The 22894-nt window shown below is 38.9% G+C and overlaps 1 protein-coding gene across 1 annotated transcript in view; it reads left to right on the top strand.

The window, feature by feature from the left end:
• dab2ipa (DAB2 interacting protein a) overlaps nucleotides 1-22894 on the top strand; it is a 195796-nt gene that overhangs the window by 156971 nt on the left and 15931 nt on the right. Inside the window, exons 7-11 of the mRNA XM_062998485.1 lie at nucleotides 9843-9987; nucleotides 13955-14099; nucleotides 16591-16827; nucleotides 18237-18438; nucleotides 18899-19077. Of these exons, the coding sequence (XP_062854555.1) occupies nucleotides 9843-9987; nucleotides 13955-14099; nucleotides 16591-16827; nucleotides 18237-18438; nucleotides 18899-19077 (908 nt within the window). The remainder of the gene's footprint in view (nucleotides 1-9842; nucleotides 9988-13954; nucleotides 14100-16590; nucleotides 16828-18236; nucleotides 18439-18898; nucleotides 19078-22894) is intronic.

Genomic DNA, 22894 nt, shown 5'->3' on the forward strand with positions numbered 1-22894 from the left:
TGTTAAATTTGGTGTTTTGGGTACAATTCTCTCATACTGGCCACTGGATATTCAACATGGCACCTCATGGCAAAGAACTGTCTGAGGATGTGAGAAATTGAATTGTTGCTCTCCACAAAGATGGCCTGGGCTATAAGAAGATTGCTAACACCCTGAAACTGAGCTACAGCATGGTGGCCAAGGTCATACAGCGGTTTTCCAGGACAGGTTCCACTCGGAACAGGCTTCGCCAGGGTCGACCAAAGAAGTTGAGTCCACGTGTTCGGCGTCATATCCAGAGGTTGGCTTTAAAAAATAGACACATGAGTGCTGCCAGCATTGCTGCAGAGGTTGAAGACGTGGGAGGTCAGCCTGTCAGTGCTCAGACCATACGCCGCACACTGCATCAACTCGGTCTGCATGGTCGTCATCCCAGAAGGAAGCTGACGCACAAGAAAGCCCGCAAACAGTTTGCTGAAGACAAGCAGTCCAAGAACATGGATTACTGCAATGCCCTGTGGTCTGACGAGACCAAGATAAACTTGTTTGGCTCAGATGGTGTCCAGCATGTGTGGCGGCGCCCTGGTGAGAAGTACCAAGACAACTGTATCTTGCCTACAGTCAAGCATGGTGGTGGTAGCATCATGGTCTTGGGCTGCATGAGTGTTGCTGGCACTGGGGAGCTGCGGTTCATTGAGGGAAACATGAATTCCAACATGTACTGTGACATTCTGAAACAGAGCATGATCCCCTTCCTTTGAAAACTGGGCCTCATGGCAGTTTTCCAACAGGATAACGACCCCAAACACAACCTCCAAGATGATAACTGCTTTGCTGAGGAAGCTGAAGGTAAAGGTGATGGACTAAACCCAATTGAGCACCTGTGGCGCATCCTTAAGTGGAAGGTGGAGGAGTTCAAGGTGTCTAACATCCACCAGCTCCGTGATGTAATTATGGAGGAGTGGAAGAGGATTCCAGTAGCAACCTGTGCAGCTCTGGTGAATTCCATGCCCAGGAGGGTTAAGGCAGTGCTGGATAATAATGGTGGTCACATAAAATATTGACACTTTGGGCACAATTTGGACATGTTCACTGTGGGGTGTACTCACTTATGTTGCCAGCCATTTAGACATTAATGGCTGTGTGTTGAGTTATTTTCAGAAGACAGTAAATCTACACTGCTATACAAGCTGTACACTGACTACTCTAAGTTATATCCAAGTTTCATGTCTATAGTGTTGTCCCATGAAAAGATATAATGAAATATTTGCAGAAATGTGAGGGGTGTACTCACTTTTGTGATACACTGTATATATACAGTATATACAGTGGGGTCAAAAAGTATTTAGTCAGCCACTGATTGTGCAGGTTCTCCTACTTAGAAAGATGAGAGGGGCCTGTAATTTTCATCATAGGTACACTTTAACTATGAGAGAAAAAATGAGAAAAAAAATATCCAGGAAATCGCATTGTAGGATTTTTAAAGAATTTATTTGTAAATTATGGTGGAAAATAAGTATTTGGTCACCCACAAACAAGCAAGATTTCTGGCTCTCACAGACCTGTAACTTCTTCTTTAAGAAGCTCTTCTGTCCTCCACTCGTTACCTGTATTAATGGCACCTGTTTGACCTCGTTATCTGTATAATAGACACCTGTCCACAGCCTCAAACAGTCAGACTCCAAACTCAACCATGGCCAAGACCAAAGAGCTGTCGAGGGACACCAGGAAGAAAATTGTAGACCTGCACCAGGCTGGGAAGAGTGAATCTACAATAGGCAAGCAGGTTCGTGTGAATAAATCAACTGTGGGAGCAATTGTAAGAAAATGGAAGACATACAAGACCATTGATATCTCCCTTGGGGTCAAGATCTCATCCCGTGGGGTCAAAATGATCATGAGAACGGTGAGCAAAAATCCCAGAACTACACGAAGGGACCTGATGAATGACCTGCAGAGAGCTAGGACCAAAGTAACAAAGGCTACCATCAGTAACACACTACGCCGAGAGGGACTCAAATCCTGCAGTGCCAGGCGTGTCCCCCTGCTTAAGCCAGTACATGTCCAGGCCCGTCTGAAGTTTGCCAGAGAGCATATGGATGATCCAGAAGAGGATTGGGAGAATATCATGTGGTCAGATGAAACCAAAATGGAACTTTTTGGTAAAAACTCAACTCCTCGTGTTTGGAGGAAGAAGAAGAACCCAAGAACACCATACCTACTGTGAAGCATGGCGGTGGAAACATTATGCTTTGGGGCTGTTTTTCTGCAAAGGGGACAGGACGACTGATCCTTGTTAAGGGAAGAATGAATGGGGCCATGTATCATGAGATTTTAAGCCAAAACCTCCTTCTATCAGTGAGAGCATTGAAGATGGAACGTGGCTGGGTCTTCCAGCATGACAATGATCCCAAACACACCGCTCGGGCAACGAAGGAGTGGCTCCGTAAAAAGCATTTCAAGGTCCTGAAGTGGCCTAGCCAGTCTCCAGACCTCAACCCCATAGAAAAGTCCGTGTTGCCCTGCGACAGCCCCAAAACATCACTGCTCTAGAGGAGATCTGCATGGAGGAATGGGCCAAAATACCAGCTACAGTGTGTGCAAACCTGGTGAAGACTTACAGGAAACGTTTGACCTCTGTCATTGCCAACAAAGGTTATGTTACAAAGTATTGAGTTGAACTTTTGTTATTGACCAAATACTTATTTTCCACCATAATTTACAAATAAATTCTTTAAAAATCCTACAATGTGATTTCCTGGATTTTTTTTTTCTCATTTTGTCTCTCATAGTTGAAGTGTACCTATGATGAAAATTACAGACCTCTCTCATCTTTCTAAGTAGGAGAACCTGCACAATCAGTGGCTGACTAAACACTTTTTGACCCCACTGTATATATATATATATATATATATATATTTATAAATCACCTCTGATTTTTGTCTTTTAGGAGTTTTACATGTTTTCCTCTTGTCTGAGTAAGTTTTCTTCAGGTATTTTGGTTTATAATCTTTATAATCACAGTAGGTGGATTTTTTCTCATAGTTGCCCATAGGAGTAAGTGAGTAGGTAAATTAGTGAGTGTGTAATGCTCTTTGAGTTCCTTGCTCAGAGTGTAGGCCTGTCTTGCTCCTGGTGTTTCCGGGTGGTGTCAGACATACCACTGTGCTAACATAGTAGGTGAGTGAGTAAGTGAGTTTTTAAGTTCGGTGGTAGCTAGGGCAGTGGTAGCTCAGCGGTTAGGGTGCTGAACTAGTAATTAGAAAGTTGCCCGTTCAAGCTGTACCTCCGTCAAGTTGCGACTGTTGGGCCCATGAGCAAAGCCCTTAACTCTTAATTGCTTGTGTTGTATTCAGTTACAATTGTAAGTTGCTTTGGATACAATGCTGTAAATGTAAGTTGGCTCATTAGTGCCAATTTAAAGCACTTAACTGCCCATCAAAAGGGTTAATAATAAGCCAGGATTCATTCGCAAACACATTTGTGGCATAATATGGATGTTTTATACATTGCATGACAGCCCTAATTTTTTTACATTTATTAAATTAATGAAACCAATTTGATGTATGGAATGTGTTACTAATTGTCTGCTGAATCATTGCATAGTGCGGACTATGGGTGGACAGACATTAGTTCTGTTTATAACTGGATCTCTATTTTCATATACAAATAGTCTGCACAGTGGCACGGGTAGAGTGGGTGCTGCACAGCAATATGATTCCTGAGGTCCTGATTTTCACTGGTACATTGAAGTAAATTGGCTGCACTAAATCAGACCTGCTTGTGAGCACGTAGGTAAATTGCTGCAAGTCAATTGTAATTTATTTCCACTAAACCCACTGCAAACCTGACCAGAATGACGCTGTTAGCAATCACTGTTTATTTGATCTTACTGTTGATGTTGAATGAGGTGATCTTACTTGCCTGATTGCTTTTATTGCCTTTTTAAAATAGGACACGCAGCAGAATCCACCTTTGTTCTGATCTATGTAGGACCACTGGGTGAACAGTGGATAGACTAGAAGAACAGTGGGCTGTACTGCTCATCGCTGAATTACTGGAAGTCAGAATGTTCATCATTAATTCAGCATGTGTCAATCAGAACATCTTTATAAAGCAGCTCTGAATAAGATGGCATGCCTTACCATCTCGCTCTGTCTCTCATTTTCTTATATTTCTTCATTAATCCCTCACAACAGAGTGGTTTTGCGGCTGTTCTGAAATATGAAACATGGCCCTGAAAATATTCTGAAGGAACTGGCAAATAGTAAGAGTGTGAGGCCTCGTCAGTGGAGCTGAACTATATTATACAATAATACTTACATTTAGGCTTTGATGTTTTTGTGCAGATGGCAAAATGTTGCAGAGTGTAGTGAGTGGTGTACAGCAGTGGTCCCCAACCATTTATAACCGAGCCGCACAGAAACAATAAATAATTAGAAATCGCAACAAAAAGCGATGAAATTTCCGACACACTTCGGGTGTTATTGTCTGGTATCACCCCTAGGTGGGAGCAGCATCTCATTGCAGCAAAAAAAGCTCAAAGCTCATCATTTGTGAGTAGTAAAGTTATTCTATTTTAAATCCTCTTGTCTCCGCCGGGCCATGAAATTATATCTTATATATTTATGAAACCGGTCCATGGTGCAAAAAAGGTTGGGGACCGCTATTGTACAGCACCTGGGTTTCTAAGACCTGGGCTTAAACCTTGCCTCTGGTCACTGTCTGTGAGGAGTTTAGAATGTAATTACGTGTCCACATGAGTTTCTACCAGTTTCTTCCAGTTCCAACCTGCTAAAACAGGCAACATTAGGTAGATTTGCTGCACTAAATCATGACTAGTTGTTGAATGATGTCGTTTAATGAATTGGCGATTCTGTAGGTGTATTGCCATGTATAAATTACCCCTGGGTGTAAGTAAGCACCTGACTTAGTGATTGAGTGAGATGTCCTTTGATGGACGGGCACCTTGTCCAGGATGTGTCAGCTGCTGTCCTGATAAGAATGAAGTGTTTGCTAAAAAGAAATAAATAAATTAATTTGCCTTTCCGGTTATTCATCCATATTAAACTGTGCTTGTTGTTCTTGACCTCGAACTGACATTGACTATAATGTAGTTACTGTTTAAAAGAGCTTTCGTAATTATGCCTGCAATTCACTCTGATGGATTTTTAAAGTCTGGATTGTTGTTTAGTTTGAACCTGCACATGAAAAGCCTAAATATGCACAGAACCCATAATGTATAATTTCAGAGCTGGTTGAAATAGCCAGTGGCAGTTGTAGCTTGTCATTAGTGTTTAGCTAAATCAGTCAGTGAGATTGAAGTCTCTCATTACAGAGGTCAGTATCGGTCAGGAAGTATATAGGGAATATATTTTCTTTCGTTGGAAGAGACTGGAGCTGGTCAGCTATTCTATTGTCTTTCATTACGGTGTGTCATGGTAATTGTAAAGGTCATTCAGGGTTGTCTCACATACCATTGAATTTCTGAATGAAATAAATAGCAGCCAACGTGGTACGATGTGGTCACTGTGTATTTTTTGCCTAAATTCAGCATGCCTGCTGTTTTTGAAATGAGTGCATTATGCATCAGACTGTGTTTCTTTAACTGGAATATCAATTTTCCCTAAATAATGGTAAAATTTTCAAAGCATAAGTGCTCATAGCTCAGTCCATCGATACCATGAATCTAAAACCAATTACAACCAAGACAACTCTGACACCAGATTAAAGAACTATAGTGTTTGCGGAGTGAATATTGATCAAGCTAGAACAGGGTTGGTCGTTGAATCAGTTCCCCGTGGAGGCCTGATGGAGTGTATGCATGGTGCAACTAACGTAAGATTCAGAGTCACTGCCCCCTGTTAATGAGCTCTCAGTCATGCTGCCACTGCTGAAGGGGTCTTGCTGGGATTCGCACAAGAGTGATAGTGTGTGGATAAGCATATGCAACTGCAAAAAGTCATTTTTTACCATGGCTGTATTGGAGGGTTAGGTTCATTAGTAAAGAGCGAGAAGGGGAGTCTAAGGCTTTTTTAAACACACCCACTTAGACTATTTTACTAGATGGCTCTTTAACAACCAGATACTTACCTTAAAGCAACCTCTCACTACTAATAATCTGGATGAGATGCCACCACAGACCACAACAGAAAGATTTTCTGAGAAGAAATGTAAATTATGGAGGATTTACATACTTGATGGATAGGTTTGATGGCTTAAAGGGTGCATTTTTACAGTCTGTTGCATTTGCCCTCTAGTTTCTCGCTTGGCAAAACATTAAGACCATTGATGTTTTAAAGCTAGTAGTTTTAATAAAAAGTTTTTCACTTAAATGAACATCAAAAAGTGTATTATAACAAAATACCCTGAAACTGCATATATTATTATATCCAAAACCATGGATCTAACAGTGTTAATGTGTCTACCAAGGACTAAAGCCATGACCTGATGTGCAAAAGGTTAGGTAGCCTTTCACTTTTATGTTGCAATTTAACGTCACAGATGACAATTATATAATTATATATTATCCCAGCATTTCAATGGGCACAAGGCACACAGTAACACCCTGGACGGGGCACCAGTCCATCGCAGGGCAGACACACGCACATACACACACCCATTCACCTATAGGGCAATTCAGTGTCTTCAGTTAACCTGACTACATGTTTTTGGACTGTGGGAGGAAACCAGAGCTCCAGGAGGAAACCCACACAGACACGGGGAGAACATGCAAACTCCGCCTGGGGATCGAACCCAGGACCTTTTTGCTGTGAGGCAACAGTGCTACTCACAGAGCCACTGTGCCACCCAGCCTAAGTACACTGAAACCTTATTTTTGTATAACCATACGTCCAGTGTTTGTAGTTTGTAGTTTGGAGGGCTGAGGGTGGGAGTGAAACAAAAATATGAGAAAAAGATTACCCACAGCTGTTTTATTTCTTTCATTTTTAATTTTCATATAAGAAAACTGCTTAAATAATTTACCTTATGAAGTATTAGCATTCAAAACATTTTTTTTTCATTCAGTTATGCATATGATTGCGTAGTAGTGTGTTGGGTCAGTGTGCTACAACAGGCAGTTATTTTGCAGCCTATACCTGTAACGAATTTGTGAAAGAGTGCCAGAAATATTGATATGTGTTTAAAATGTAAAGATGTGATAGTGTGTTTTGTGTGTTGGTTGTCCAGAACGATAATTTTCCCAAAGGATTTGCTTGTTTGTCTTTACTCTCCAGTTTGGTAGAGCCCAATCCACCAAAACATGCTAATGTTAATTTCATTTTGATTGTTGAAATGTATGAAAGGAACTGACCATCAGCAATCATCATCCTATTGATACAAGACTGTTTTGCCCTCTTGTTGATTTCACCCTGCTGTTTCATCCAATCAAGCTCAACCTGTAGCTGCGTATTGATGATCTTTTGTCCATGTGGCCTTCAGTCTCCGTGCTCGTGTTCTCTGAATACTGATGATGCTGAGCAGAAGCTGGGATAAGATGCAGTAGGAATATAACAAAGATTAGCAGATTAACAGCAGAGCTTCAGGCCAGAACTGCCATTGAGCCGGAGACATATTCCGATAAGTCCTGCAAAGGTTGCAGAGCTTGCAGAAAATATAAATGTACCGATTTGATGCATCACTCAGACACATTGCTTTTTTAGAGGACAGGTGTTATTGGATCTGTATCAGTATTGGAGTCTTCATATAGATATTGTAAAAAAATAGTACAAAAAAGGATTATTAGTTTGCTAACACAATACACTGTGGGTGTCCGTCAGCAGAAGCCGTGGTTTTACAAAACATTTCATCCTGGATCTTAATAAAGTTCTGTTAGTTTAATTATGTCCTTTCAGTGTGCAACCATCAGCATGATGACCACCATCCTAGAGAGTTAGAAGATTAAGGGCATTAGCTCTACTCTGTGTGTTTTTTACAAAAACATGAAGCATGGTGCATAAATACTACTTTTATAAATCCAGGAAAGAATACATCTTATCTTTTTCTCTGTTCCAGTAGCTCAGATTAAAAGATTAAATCTATTGGCTTGTAAGAGTGATGTTGTAGTATATGCACTGCATTTTTCAATTTGCTTACAGGCTGTCAGGTAACTTTTGTAAAGATACTGATAATGTATTCAAATAATCTATTTCATGTTTTTATAGTTTACATGGACTTCTAATGGACATGAATCTTATGGCAGTCTTGAAAATTAAATGCAGGACAATGACTCAAAACTCAAAACAAAAAGGTTAGAACTGGCTGTTGAAATAGCCATCCAAGGTCCTGCCCTCAGCCCTTATGTTGACAATGTAAACTGTAATTAAAAGCTAGTGCCAGAAGCCAATAAATTAAGTTGAATGCTACCAATACTGACCAAATGAATTGTCAGTGATATAATTTGTTGGCTTTTGGCAGTGACTTTAAAGCCAGAAGCTTGTTAATGGCTATTAAAACCAGCTAATTATGGTAAAAAGCTAGGGAACAAAAATGCAAGGTTGTAGTTATTAATATTATTCAAACAGATTGTATTTGATAGATACAGATAATAACACAACAATAACACAAACTAGAGAGGTGCATTTCCCGAAGAAAATGTAAGTGTGATTGCAGCAAAGGCGGGAGAGCGGGTGTGCATATCCAAAAATTGCATAGAAGGCACGGTGTGATCAACATGGGTATAAAAACGGGTGTGGTGGATGAATGGGTGCGTGTATCCAAAAGCTGTATTAAATCTGCGGTGTCATCAATGGGCCGGATGATTTAGAGTTGGAACGGCGTTGATATCTTGAAATTTCAAAAAGTAAATGGGGCAAAAAATGGGTATAAAAACGGGTGTGGCGGGTGAACGGGTGCGTGTATCCAAAAGCTGTATTAAATCTGCGGCGTCATCAATGGGCCGGATGATTTAGAGTTGGAACTGCGTTGATATCTTGAAATTTCAAAAAGTGTGTGGGGCAAAAAATGGGTATAAAAATGGGTGTGGCGGGTGAACGGGTGCACCGATACTAAAACTGTATACAAGCAGTGGTGTCAGCAATGGGCCTACTGCAATCAGACTAATAATACATTTTAGCTCAGACAGGATTCTTTTTTATTTATTGTCTTTCTTTCACTTCCACAAAGCATGCCAGCCTGTGGACTGGCTGTCCCAAAGACTCTGTATTCACAGTGACCCTGGTCCATTATTTAAGATAGATGAGTAGGGAAGGGCATAATAGTTTGCTTCTCAGCTCATAAGGTGCTTATTATACCTGTCATTTCATTTTCATCAACCATTTCACCATGGTCAGGGTTGCCGTGGGTCTGGTTCACCCTGCTGGCCACAAGGCAGGAATACCCTGGACAGGTTGGCAATCCAATGCAGTCTGACTTGCTGAGATTTGAACTAGAGTTTGTGTAATAGATCGCTCATGGGTATAAAAACGGGTGTGGTGGATGAATGGGTGCGTGTATCCAAAAGCTGTATTAAATCTGCGGTGTCATCAATGGGCCGGATGATTTAGAGTTGGAACGACGTTAATATCTCGAAATTTAAAAAAATGAATGGAATTGAATGGGGCAAAAAATGGGTAGAAAAAGGGGCGTGGCGGGTGAATGGGTGCATGTATCTGAGATTTGAACTAGAGTTTGTGTAATAGATCACTCTGAATTACTTTTTGGTACTTATAAATACAGTAATAATTTCAGTACAAATTATATAAGACTCTTTAAAATTTTTACTTGAATAACTTCCTCAAGGGCGACTTTTTATATTATTTGAATCTTTCTTCAGAAATGCAGCATCGCTTGAACTCAAGGATAGGTGTGTATTATGTAACACATCACTGATGTGAACAAATGCATCTTTATATCTAATGCAGGACTTCTTGACGGATCTGATGATGTCTGAGGTAGATCGATGTGGAGAAAATGAGCATCTGATCTTTCGAGAGAACACGTTGGCCACCAAAGCCATTGAAGAGTACCTGAAACTGGTGGGCCAGAAATACCTGCAGGATGCTTTAGGTAAGTGTTTTGCTATTGGTTACTTCCCAGAAGAGATTTCATTAGCCTGTGTCCATTTTGTAATACATGCTGATGCAAGATTCATCTGTTGTGAATGTCCAGGGCATCCAGTGATACAGTTGGACAGTCACGAGTACATAAAATCTAGAATTCATTGGAGTTTGTTGTGTTTTCCCCCTGTATGCACTGCGTTCAAAGCTTTATTTAATTATTAAAAACATTAGTCATTTATTAAAGGCTGGACAGCATTTGGCCAAACCTCCATCCTTTAGCACTGTATTTTACAAAGCCGCACTAATCAGTATTTTATTGATCTTAATACCACAAAGTGGAAATCACTGGTAAAACACATCTGCATACAGATGCTCACGTTTGCCTTTGCTAAATGGCTATGAAGACACTACCATGGTGATCATCTCCAAAAAAATGTTATAGTTCCTAATATATTAGAATTGTGTAACTCAGGGTGCTCAGATAGTGAGTTCAAAGCTCAGCAGTGCTTTTGACCTGACCAGACATCTAAGGGAGGAAAGGTTGGAATGGGTTTCTACTCAGTGCCATGTCATAAAGCAACCACCATGTCTGGCTTTGACGGGACAGTGGTAGCCTAGTGGGTAAAGCTTTGGGCTATCAACTGAAAGGTTGAGAGTTTGAATCCCTTAACCCTCTCTGCTCCAGGGGCACTGTACAATGGCTGACACTGCACTCTGACCCCAGCTTCCAAACAAGCTGGGATACATGAAGAAATAATGTTGTTGTACTGTACACCTGTATATGTATATATAACAAACAAAATAGGTATATATAACAAAGAATAAAGGCATTCTATTCTGTTCTATTTTATTCTGTTCTATTCTGTTCTATTTTATTCTGTTCTATTTTGTTCTATTTTATTCTGTTCTATTTTGTTCTATTCTGTTCTATTTTATTCTGTTCTATTCTGTTCTATTTTATTCTGTTCTATTTTGTTCTATTTTATTCTGTTCTATTTTGTTCTATTCTGTTCTATTTTATTCTGTTCTATTTTGTTCTATTTTATTCTGTTCTATTTTGTTCTATTTTATTCTGTTCTATTTTGTTCTATTCTGTTCTATTTTATTCTGTTCTATTTTGTTCTATTTTATTCTATTTTATTCTGTTCTATTTTGTCCTATTCTGTTCTATTTTATTCTGTTCTATTTTGTTCTATTTTATTCTGTTCTATTTTGTTCTATTCTGTTCTATTTTATTCTGTTCTATTTTATTCTGTTCTATTCTGTTCTATTTTATTCTGTTCTATTTTGTTCTATTTTATTCTGTTCTATTTTGTTCTATTCTGTTCTATTTTATTCTGTTCTATTTTGTTCTATTTTATTCTGTTCTATTTTGTTCTATTCTGTTCTATTTTATTCTGTTCTATTTTGTTCTATTTTATCCTGTTCTATTTTGTTCTATTCTGTTCTATTTTATTCTGTTCTATTTTATTCTGTTCTATTTTGTTCTGTTCTATTTTGTTCTATTCTATTCTGTTCTATTTTATTCTGTTCTATTTTGTTCTGTTCTATTCTGTTCTATTGTATAATGTTCTATTGTATAATGTTCTATTCTGTTCTATTCTATTATGTTCTATTCTATTCTTTTCTATTCTGTTCTATTCTGTTCTATTTTATTCTGTTCTATTGTATAATGTTCTAATGTATAATGTTCTATTCTGTTCTTTTCTTTTCTGTTCTATTCTATTCTGTTCTATTCTATTCTGTTCTATTCTATTCTGTTCTATTCTATTCTGTTCTATTCTATTCTGTTCTGTTCTATTCTATTCTGTTCTATTCTATTCTGTTCTATTGTATAATGTTCTATTCTGTTCTATTCTGTTCTATTGTATAATGTTCTATTATTTTCTGTTCTATTATGTTCTGTTCTGTTGTATTTTGTTCTGTTCTATTCTGTTCTATTCTATTATGTTCTGTTCTATTCTATTATGTTCTGTTCTATTCTGTTCTATTCTGTTCTATTCTATTCTGTTCTATTGTATAATTTTCTATTCTGTTCTATTCTATTCTGTTCTATTCTGTTCTATTCTGTTCTATTCTATTCTATTCTGTTTTGTTCTATTGTATAATGTTCTATTCTTTTCTGTTTTATTCTGTTTTATTCTGTTCTATTCTGTTCTATTATGTACTGTTCTATTGTATAGTGTTCTATTCTGTTCTGTTCTATTCTATTCAATTCTGTTCTGTCCTATTATGTTCTATTTTATTGTTCTATTCTATTCTCTTCTATTCTATTATATTCTGTTCTGTTCTATTTTATTCTATTCTAATATGTTCTGTTTTGTTCTGTTCTGTTTTGTTCTGTTTTATTTTATTCTGTTCTATTCTATTATGTTCTATTATGTTCTATTTTATTCTGTTTTATTCTATTCTGTTCTATTCTATTTTTCTCTGTTCTATTCTGTTCTGCTCTGTTCTATTCTGTTTTGTTCTATTCTGTTCTATTCTGTTCTGCTGTGTTCTATTCTGTTTTGTTTTGTTCTATTCTGTTCTATTCTACAGTATTCTGTTCTATTCTGTTCTATTACCTATTATATTCTGTTCAATTAGGTTCTATTATGTTCTGTTCTATTGTGTTCTATTCTGTTATGTTCTATTCTATTCTATCCTGTTCTGTTCTATTCTATTATGTTCTGTTCTATTCTTTTCTGTTCTATTATTTTCTGTTCTATTATATTCTGTTCTACATTCTGTTCTATTCTGTTCTTTTATATTCTGTTCTGTTGTATTCTATTCTAAAGCACCAGTATGAGTAGTAGGGGATTCACATGGGGTATAACATGACTGTCTGTACTTGGTACTGCTCTCTGTGAGAATTCACTGCTGGCTGAAGAAGCAGCTGCCTCGCTTGATCCACCATAATCTCAGCAGCCCCACTAAAGTTTGAGTGAGCTGAGAGTAAAAACATAGCAAAGCATATCAGCAGCATCACATGCACATACAAATCAATATGGAACTTGGTGTACCAGGCTGCACATAGAGCTATTATATCATCCTATATACAGTATTACAGGCTAAATCTAACTGATTTTGACCAATGAAGATGATACCAGTTCGCTCACACTGTATATGATTTTGTGTGCAGATTGAGACACAGCCCACCAGCTTGCTGCTAAGCAGTATTTTTTTTCCTTTATGTGAAGCCTGATACATTGAGTTTTGTATTTTATACCAAAAATGTCATGTTCATTTACATAAAAGCTTGATCACATAGCCGCTCTGGTGGCGCAGCGGTAAAACACGCTAGCACACCAAAGCTGACATTTCGAACTTGTTGGTCCGAAACTCAGCTCTACCATCCGGCTGGGCTGGGTGGCTACATGAACAACGATTGGCTGTTGTTCATACAGGGTGGGGAGCCGAATGGGGACTCCTCATAACTGATGCAATTATGCCCTCTGCTGGCTGGTTGATGGCGCCTGCACAGAGTTGAGGAATAATGTGTTGATTAGGGTGTGGCTCTCTGTACACAAAGCTGATCCGCGTATGAACTCACCTCGTGCAAGTGAAAAGATGCAGTCGGCTACTGCACACGTGTCTGAGGGGGCGTGTGTTAGTCACGCTCTCCTCAATCAGAAGTGAGGATCAGCATCAGTAGAGAGGAAGCGTAATCCCATCGGGTAATTGGATACGACTAGACTGGGATGAAAATTAGGAAAATGCAAAAAAAAATGAAAAGCTTCATCACAGCAGAACTACAACATGCAGGTGGGACATGAACAGTAAGGGTTTGATTATTCCAAGGGAAAGAGAAAGTTCATAGTTTTGTTGGTAACGTTGCTGAGAAGCAGTTACTGCTTATTTGGGCTGCTTATTTAGTCCCCCTGTGTATGTGTGGAATTGTGTTGCTTGACACTTTTTGATTCACTTGGCAGCCCTCTAATTAAAACATATTTTTATGCACCTGTGTGTGTATGTGTGTGTGTGTGTTTCAGGCGAGTTTATAAAAGCGCTGTACGAGTCAGATGAAAACTGTGAAGTGGATCCATCAAAGTGTTCCTCCAGTGACCTAGCTGAGCACCAGGGCAACCTGAAGATGTGCTGTGAGCTCGCCTTCTGCAAGATCATCAACTCTTACTGGTAATGTGCTGAGTCTGTACACTTTAACAACACTACATTATGTGCAGAGTGGTAGATCTACTGAAGTCCAGCTGCTTTGAATGGCCAAAAGTATGTGAACACCTCTCTGAATGATTGAGTTCAGGTGTTTCAGTTACACTATCAGGTGTATCAAATCAAATATATAAAAAAAATGGAATACAGTGCTGTGAATGTTTATACAACCCCTGGCAAAAATTATGGAATCACCACTCTTGGAAGATGTTCTTTCAATTGTTTAATTTTGTAGAAAAAAAATAAATCACAGACATGCCACAAAACTATCATTTCTCAAACTGTCAACCCTCTGGCATTAAGAAACAATAAAAAAAGAAACAAATATAATAGTTGTGGTCAGTCACAATTGCTTTTTTTTAGATCAAGTAAAGGAAAAAAATATGGAATCACTCAAATCTGAGGAAAAAATTATGGAATCATTAGAAAACACTGCACCATTATTATTTTGTTGCACCACCTCTGGCTCTTATAATGGTTTAAACTCTCTGAGGCATGGAGTTAACTAATGACAAACAGTATTCTTCATCAATCTGCCTTCAACTGTCTCTTGCTGTTGCCAGATCAGCTTTGCAGGTTGGAACCTTGTCATTGACCATTTTCTTCAATTTCCACCAGAGATTTTCAAATGGATTGAGATCCGGACTATTTGCAGGCCATGCCATTGACATTATATGTTTTCTTGAAGGAAAGTTTTCACATCCTTTGCCCTATGGCAAGATGCATTATCATCTTGAAAAATGAAGTCATCATCACCAAACATCCTTTCAACTGATGGAATAAGAAAAGCGTCCAAAATTTCAATGTGGAGACCATCTCCCCTGTGCCTTTACCCGACATGCAGGCCCATATCATCAACAAACAAACCAAACACCAAACAAAAGTTCCAGCATCATCACCTTGCCCAATGCAGATTCGCGATTCATCACTGAAGATCACTTTTATCCAGTCACCCACAGTCCACGATTGCTTTTCTTTAGCCTACTTTAACCTTGTTCTTTTTTTTTTAGGTGTTAATGATGGCTTTTGTTTGGCTTTTCTGTATGTAAATCCCATTTCTTTTAGGTGATTTCTTACAGTTCAGTCACAGACATTGACTCCACTTTCCGGCCACTTGTTTCTCATTTGTTTTGTTGTGCATTTTCTGTTTTCAAGACATATTGCTTTAAGTTTTCTATCTTGATGAGTTTTATAATCCTCTCATTTGTTTCAACTGACATATCTTGTGTTGGAACCATGATTCATGACAATCTGCTTTGTGCAACAGCTCTCCGAGGTGTAAGCACTCTTTTTAAACTGAAGAATAATTAGCTAATCTAATCTGCTGCAGATGTTTTGTTTTTAAACTGCAAATTACAGAGTGATTCCATAATTTTTTCCTCAGATTTGAGTGATTCCATATTTTTTTCCTCTACTTGATCTAAAAAAAGCAATTGTGACTGACCACAACTATTATATTTGTTTCTTTTTTTTATTGTTTCTTAATGCCAGAAGTGTTAGGGTGCCTGCAACGTCTGGTGAACGTACCACCAGTTCACAGCGTTGCAGGCGTTACAGAACAAAGAGCAGCGTGGCCTCAAATAGGAGGCCAGCTGATTAGGGCAACGACCTGCAGCTGTCAGCTTCCTACTTAAGGGGGCGTCGCCAGTCTGCAGTCGTCGCACCTTTGTTCTTTGTTTTTGACCGGCTGCACTGCTGCAGCCATTCCTTTTGCAGGGCTAGTTTGGTACCCCAGGCGCCTGGTAGCGCGGTTGGGTGTGTAAGTCGTAAGACTGAGGTAAATTAGGGTTTTGTTTCATTTAATAGGGAGAGCTGGTGCGATTCCTTACAGCCCTCGAGCTGTGGTTGTTTTGGCGTTGCCACATAATGTCCCCGCTTGCAAAGCTAGCAGCGGGTTAGCCTCAGGCTAATTGCCACCTTCCGCAGTCCTTTAAAGGCGTGTATCCTGCTGAGCAAAGAAATTGGCCCTCCGTCGTGCATGAGTTGAATTTCCTCTGACTGTGAGGAGAATCTTAATTTAAATCCCAGTTTTGTACCATCACACACAAATGTCCATATGCTCTATTAATAAACCCCTAGTCTCAGTACTTGGTGTAACATTGTTTACCCTTGAAAAATTCTAATAAAAGGTTTTGGTAGGTGCTAAGTCCCTGGTTGTTAAGTGATCTTATGGTTGCCGCTGAGCCTTCATCAGGTTATCCTGTAACTCCTTTGCAGTAACACAAGGGTTTTTCATGTTGTCTTGATAAGATTGCTAAGAGCTCTGAATGAAGTGCATGGCAAGGTCTGCCATAAGTTTGGAAATTCAGGACAATGTTTCTGGGACTGTTCAAGGTCATAAACGTTTTCCGATTTTAAACGTTTTCCCATTACCCAAAGTTCTCCAGCTCTAGATATTCTTACACTGTTTCAGTAGAGATAAACTGAAGTAATGTGATCTTCTGCTTTGCCCCTGCAGTGTGTTTCCTCGAGAGCTAAAGGAGGTGTTTGCATCCTGGAGGCAGGAGTGCAGCAACCGTGGCCGGCCGGATATCAGCGAGCGGCTGATCAGCGCCTCACTCTTTCTGCGCTTCCTCTGTCCTGCCATCATGTCACCTTCCCTTTTCGACCTCATGCAGGAATATCCTGACGACCGTACTGCACGCACTCTCACCCTCATTGCCAAGGTTACACAAAACCTTGCCAACTTCACCAAGTAAGTGCCTGGACCAAGGTTTGAGGATATTTAGAATTGATTTTGGAATTCCACAGCATTAATATGCATCATTAAGCTAAATTTATTAATGTTCAGTCAATCCATCTACAAAAACGAATGGGAATTGAACTTAAGCTACATCTATCTTACTTTATTAGTTGCACCATCTCACACACTGCATCAATTATTTTCCTAAAATTAAAATCTGTCTTCTAGGCATCATGACTATACAGACAGGTGAAAAATAAAAGTAAAAACTGAGACAATCTATCTTAGAAAGTTTTGGGCCAACACACGTTTCATTCCACCTTAACAAAGATTCTTTGAAACCATTTTCTCAAAACATATTCTGTCAGCTAGAGAGTTATTTGAATGATAGAGGCATGTACACTTCCCCCTATTTCATTATCAACCTTCACCTCATGCTGGCCAAGGAGCGTCGTGAAGCCACCAAGCTCTTCTGATTACCAGCTAGTCATGGACTGGGTCATTCTCAGCACTACAGTGACACTGACATGGTGGTGGTGTGTTAGTGTGTGTTGTGCTGTTATGAGTGGATAAGACACAGCAATGCTAATGGAGTTTTTAAACACCTCACTGTCACTGCTGGACTGAGAATAGTCCACCAACCAAGAATGTTCAGCCAACAGCACCCCATGGGCAGCGTCCTGTGACCACTAATGAAGGTCTAGAAGATGACCAACTCAAACAGCAGCAACGGATGAGCGACCGTCTCTGACTTTACTAACATCGTCCCTGTCAACTTTTTGGAATGTGTCAGGGTGAAAATTTGATGAACTGATTTGGTGATGTCCTATGACAGGGCCTCACTGAAGGTCATTAGACTTTTTATTACAACCAGTTGTACTACCAGAGTCTAAGAAAATGGCATGACTGGAAACAATGGATATGCTAAAAATGATTATTATTATTATGTATAGTGGTTAGGGATGTAACGATACACTCTAACCACAATGCAATGCGATTCACGATACTGGGTTCACGATACGTTTTTTTTTTTCTGGATTTAGGTACAAACTATGCAAAACAATGCTGCACATTTCCCTTTTTGTGTAAAAAACTGAAATGAAATTTTAAAACAAATCCCACATTATATAAATAAATCATTCCCTGCAATCTTTAAAATTTCACCCATTTTGAATTAAGCCCAATTTGACTGGAAAACCCCGAACCTGGCAACTCTGTGTAGTAACGTCAACCAGGTAAGGTTGATAGCACCAGTTCATTTTACATCTAAATCTATTTGAATCGTGGCATATTTGCATCGATTATTAACTGTCTTGTGGTGCATCCCTTATAGTGTTAGTAGTAATTGTGTAGTAGTATAATTATCTCTAGTATTTTTTTATAACTGTGCTGTTTTTGAATCTTGTTTGTGCTGTGTGCAGATTTGGCAGTAAAGAAGAGTACATGTCCTTCATGAACCAATTTTTGGAGCACGAGTGGACCAACATGCAGAGATTTCTGCTGGAGATCTCCAATCCAGAGACCATTTCAAACACAGCAGGTTTTGAGGGCTACATCGATCTGGGCAGAGAGCTCTCCACACTTCACTCTTTACTGGCGGAATCTGTCGCTCAGCTCGACCAGGTGTGTACATGTGTGCATGCAAATCTGTTAATCACCAACTTAACAATCTGAACCTGTGGCTGGGGACTTTTATGATGTGCAAGAAAACTGAAGTTCACAGAGAAAATATTATAAGAAAAAATTTTAATAATAAACCAAGAGTTTAAAAGAATAAATCCTGTTGTAGACTACTAAATTAATCTGTAATTAAGTTTAACTTCAACAAAGTGATTAAAGTGAACCCATCTTTTGATAAGCATCAGATAGATGAGTTCTCTTTTTTTTTTTAAACAAATTGATTAATTAAAATTAAGTAGAAGAAACACAGCTTCTTTTAGGACTCTAAGTAATGTGTCTATCGTCATGAAAGGAGGCTTTATCAAAACACTTAATTTGTTGTGCTTTAAATGTGGTTTATCAGGATCAAGCTGTGTTCACAAGCACTCTGGGTATTACCCACTAATCCCCTGCTGTGTTACAGAGCACTGCTACAAAGCTGGGACCTCTGGTGAGGATCCTGAGGGATGTGAATGTGGCCCTGACTAACCCAACCGGAGCCCCACTGTCTTCCCCCACAGAGCGTGTCGGTTCACCCACCATTCCTGGCTGCAGTGTTTCCACTGGGCTTCATAAGTTTGTCATGGACTCTGAGCTCACGGGGTAAGAACATACATCCTGTACATTGTTACAATTAATAAGATTTAAATAAACCAAAATATTTTGTGACACTTCATTATGCAAAATTGGTTGCAGGCCGTATCTTCTACTCCAGCTCAGCTGTAATGCTAGCTAAATCCTAAATATTATTTTTTATTTATGTTTAATATTGTTAAAATGCAGCAAATCAGTGGCACAACCAAACCTGCTTTTGGCTAAAAGCTGAATGGTGATTGGTGGTGCTCTATGGGTGGGAAAAACAGCATTTCTCTTTTAATGATCAGCCAATCCCTTAAGCAAAAATAATGAAGACTGTAGGGGTATGTTCATCTGGCTTTACATGCCTATAAGAAAACATATGCCAACCCTCATCCTTATAATGAATTCTATTGTGTAATAGGGAGACCTGAAAACTAAGGGAATAATGGGGGTAAAAGTTAAAAAAACAACTAAAATAACAAATAAACATCAGAAAACTTGAAGTAATTATTCACCATCACCTGCTACTTAATTTTATGACCTGAAAATAATATTTATAATAATAATGTTGTTCAAGCTCGCTTATGTGAAAAAGTAATTATATGTAATACATTCAAGAATTATACAAGGTAAAATGTCTAAAATTGAAAATTGGTGATTTTAATCTAAACAAAGTATAAATATTAAAACAGCTGCTAAAGCTGTGGAACCTCTTAAAAGATCGTCAGTACTGGAGTAGGGTTATCTCTACAGTAATTCTGCAAAAACAATTCCAAAAAAATTGAGACATGTGGAAATAAAGTATTTAAAAATAGACAGCAATGACTAGCAATTTATATCTGTATTCATTTGAAAACTACAAAAATAAGATATTTAATATTTTGACTAATTAATTAGTCAAAATATTAATATATATGTATATACACCCTACACTCATTTTAAATTTGATGACCACAACGTGTTCAAAACATCAGGACAGAGGCAAGTTTACCACATGATCATTTCACAGACTTTTTAGTCTTACATTGCTCCTGTCAACTTTTTTAAAATGTGGCACAGGCATCGATTTAGGGATTAGCATGTATTTACAAAAATCAATGATGTTGATGAGATGAAACAATATATCTCTTATTTGTGCTATTTTTAATTCAATACCTGTAAAAATAACAAATCACTGCTTAATATTGTTATGAGTGATGCCGGGGGTCTAGGTGCCACAGCGGTTTATTACCCTAGCACACCATCATTTATCGGCTCGCTGGGCGTTTACACAGACATGATTGGCAGACATGTTAGTGGGAGGGAGGCCTAGGTCCTGGGCCTGTCTGAGGTGTTCCAGTCTTGAGCCCAGTTCCAGTCTTGAGCCCAGTGTTTCACTGCAACCCTGATAAAATAAAGTGGATTTTAAAAGATTTTTTTACTAGTGGGTACTGATGCTGGAAGTTGATTGTTTGTGTGTTATGGGTTTGGACAGTTTCCATTCTGTAGTACAGTCATCTTAAGATTCCAAAAGCACACAGTGCACCACATTTTAAAACATCACTCTTCATTATTCAAGGCTGTTAAACTGACCTGCACTTCAAATCATCAATAAAGTAATCTGGCCTGCATTGTAAGTCACCAGTAAACACAAAACCCAAATAGACAAAATGCTCAATAATTTAATCAGTAAAATGCTTCCTAATAAAACAAACCTGATTTAATCTGTAGTTCTGAGCAGATAAGTTATAATATAAATGTACTGTGTACTGCAGAATGTGAAGTTACATTTTAAACACTGCATTACAGAAATATTATATATATATATATATATATATATATATATATATATATATATATATATATATATATATATATATATATATACAGTGTATCACAAAAGTGAGTACACCCCTCACATTTCTGCAGATATTTAAGTATATCTTTTCATGGGACAACACTGACAAAATGACACTTTGACACAATGAAAAGTAGTCTGTGTGCAGCTTATATAACAGTGTAAATTTATTCTTCCCTCAAAATAACTCAATATACAGCCATTAATGTCTAAACCACCGGCAACAAAAGTGAGTACACCCCTAAGAGACTACACCCCTAAATGTCCAAATTGAGCACTGCTTGTCATTTTCCCTCCAAAATGTCATGTGATTTGTTAGTGTTACTAGGTCTCAGGTGTGCATAGGGAGCAGATGTGTTCAATTTAGTAGTACAGCTCTCACACTCTCTCATACTGGTCACTGAAAGTTCCAACATGGCACCTCATGGCAAAGAACTCTCTGAGGATCTTAAAAGACGAATTGTTGAGCTACATGAAGATGGCCAAGGCTACAAGAAGATTGCCAACACCCTGAAACTGAGCTGCAGCACAGTGGCCAAGATCATCCAGCGTTTTAAAAGAGCAGGGTCCACTCAGAACAGACCTCGCGTTGGTTGTCCAAAGAAGCTGAGTGCACATGCTCAGCGTTACATCCAACTGCTGTCTTTGAAAGATAGGCGCAGGAGTGCTGTCAGCATTGCTGCAGAGATTGAAAAGGTGGGGGGTCAGCCTGTCAGTGCTCAGACCATACGCCGCACACTACATCAAATTGGTCTGCATGGCTGTCACCCCAGAAGGAAGCCTCTTCTGAAGTCTCTACACAAGAAAGCCCGCAAACAGTTTGCTGAAGACATGTCAACAAAGGACATGGATTACTGGAATTGGTCTGATGAGACCAAGATTAATTTGTTTGGTTCAGATGGTCTCAAGCATGTGTGGCGGCAATCAGGTGAGGAGTACAAAGATAAGTGTGTCATGCCTACAGTCAAGCATGGTGGTGGGAATGCCATGGTCTGGGGTTGCATGAGTGCAGCAGGTGTTGGGGAGTTACATTTCATTGAGGGACACATGAACTCCAATATGTACTGTGAAATACTGAGCAGAGCATGATCCCCTCCCTCCGGAAACTGGGTCGCAGGGCAGTATTCCAGCATGATAATGACCCCAAATACACCTCTAAGACGACCACTGCTTTATTGGAGAGACTGAGGGTAAAGGTGATGGACTGGCCAAGCATGTCTCCAGACCTAAACCCAATAGAACATCTTTGGGGCATCCTCAAGCGGAAGGTGGAGGAGCGCAAAGTCTCGAATATCCGCCAGCTCCGTGATGTCATCATGGAGGAGTGGAAAAGCATTCCAGTGGCAACCTGTGAAGCTCTGGTAAACTCCATGCCCAGGAGAGTTAAGGCAGTTCTGGGAAATAATGGTGGCCACACAAAATATTGACACTTCAGGAACTTTCACTAAGGGGTGTACTCACTTTTGTTGCCGGTGGTTTAGACATTAATGGCTGTATATTGAGTTATTTTGAGGGAAGAATAAATTTACACTGTTATATAAGCTGCACACAGACTACTTTTCATTGTGTCAAAGTGTCATTTTGTCAGTGTTGTCCCATGAAAAGATATACTTAAATATCTGCAGAAATGTGAGGGGTGTACTCACTTTTGTGATACACTGTATATATATATATATATATATATATATATAGTTAAGGCCTTGATTATTTAATTATAACTTTGTCAGATGCTATAAAAGACCTTTATTATCTTGGCAGCCCCCAAGCAGAGTTCTTTGGAAAACATTACAGGGCATCATTAAAGCTGCTGATAGTGCATTGTTTTTTCCAGCTAAAGTGATTAGCATGCACATTCTGAAGGTTCACATTTCCTGCATTACCAACTATGTTTGTGGTCAAGGGGAATGTGATAAAATTAGACGTTCCCTAGACAAGACCTTGCTGTTCAGATTATTACATGATGTACACCAATCAGCCATAACATTAAAACCACCTCCTTGTTTC

Source organism: Trichomycterus rosablanca, chromosome 7 (genome assembly GCF_030014385.1).
Source record: "Trichomycterus rosablanca isolate fTriRos1 chromosome 7, fTriRos1.hap1, whole genome shotgun sequence".
NCBI classification, from domain to species: domain Eukaryota; kingdom Metazoa; phylum Chordata; class Actinopteri; order Siluriformes; family Trichomycteridae; genus Trichomycterus; species Trichomycterus rosablanca.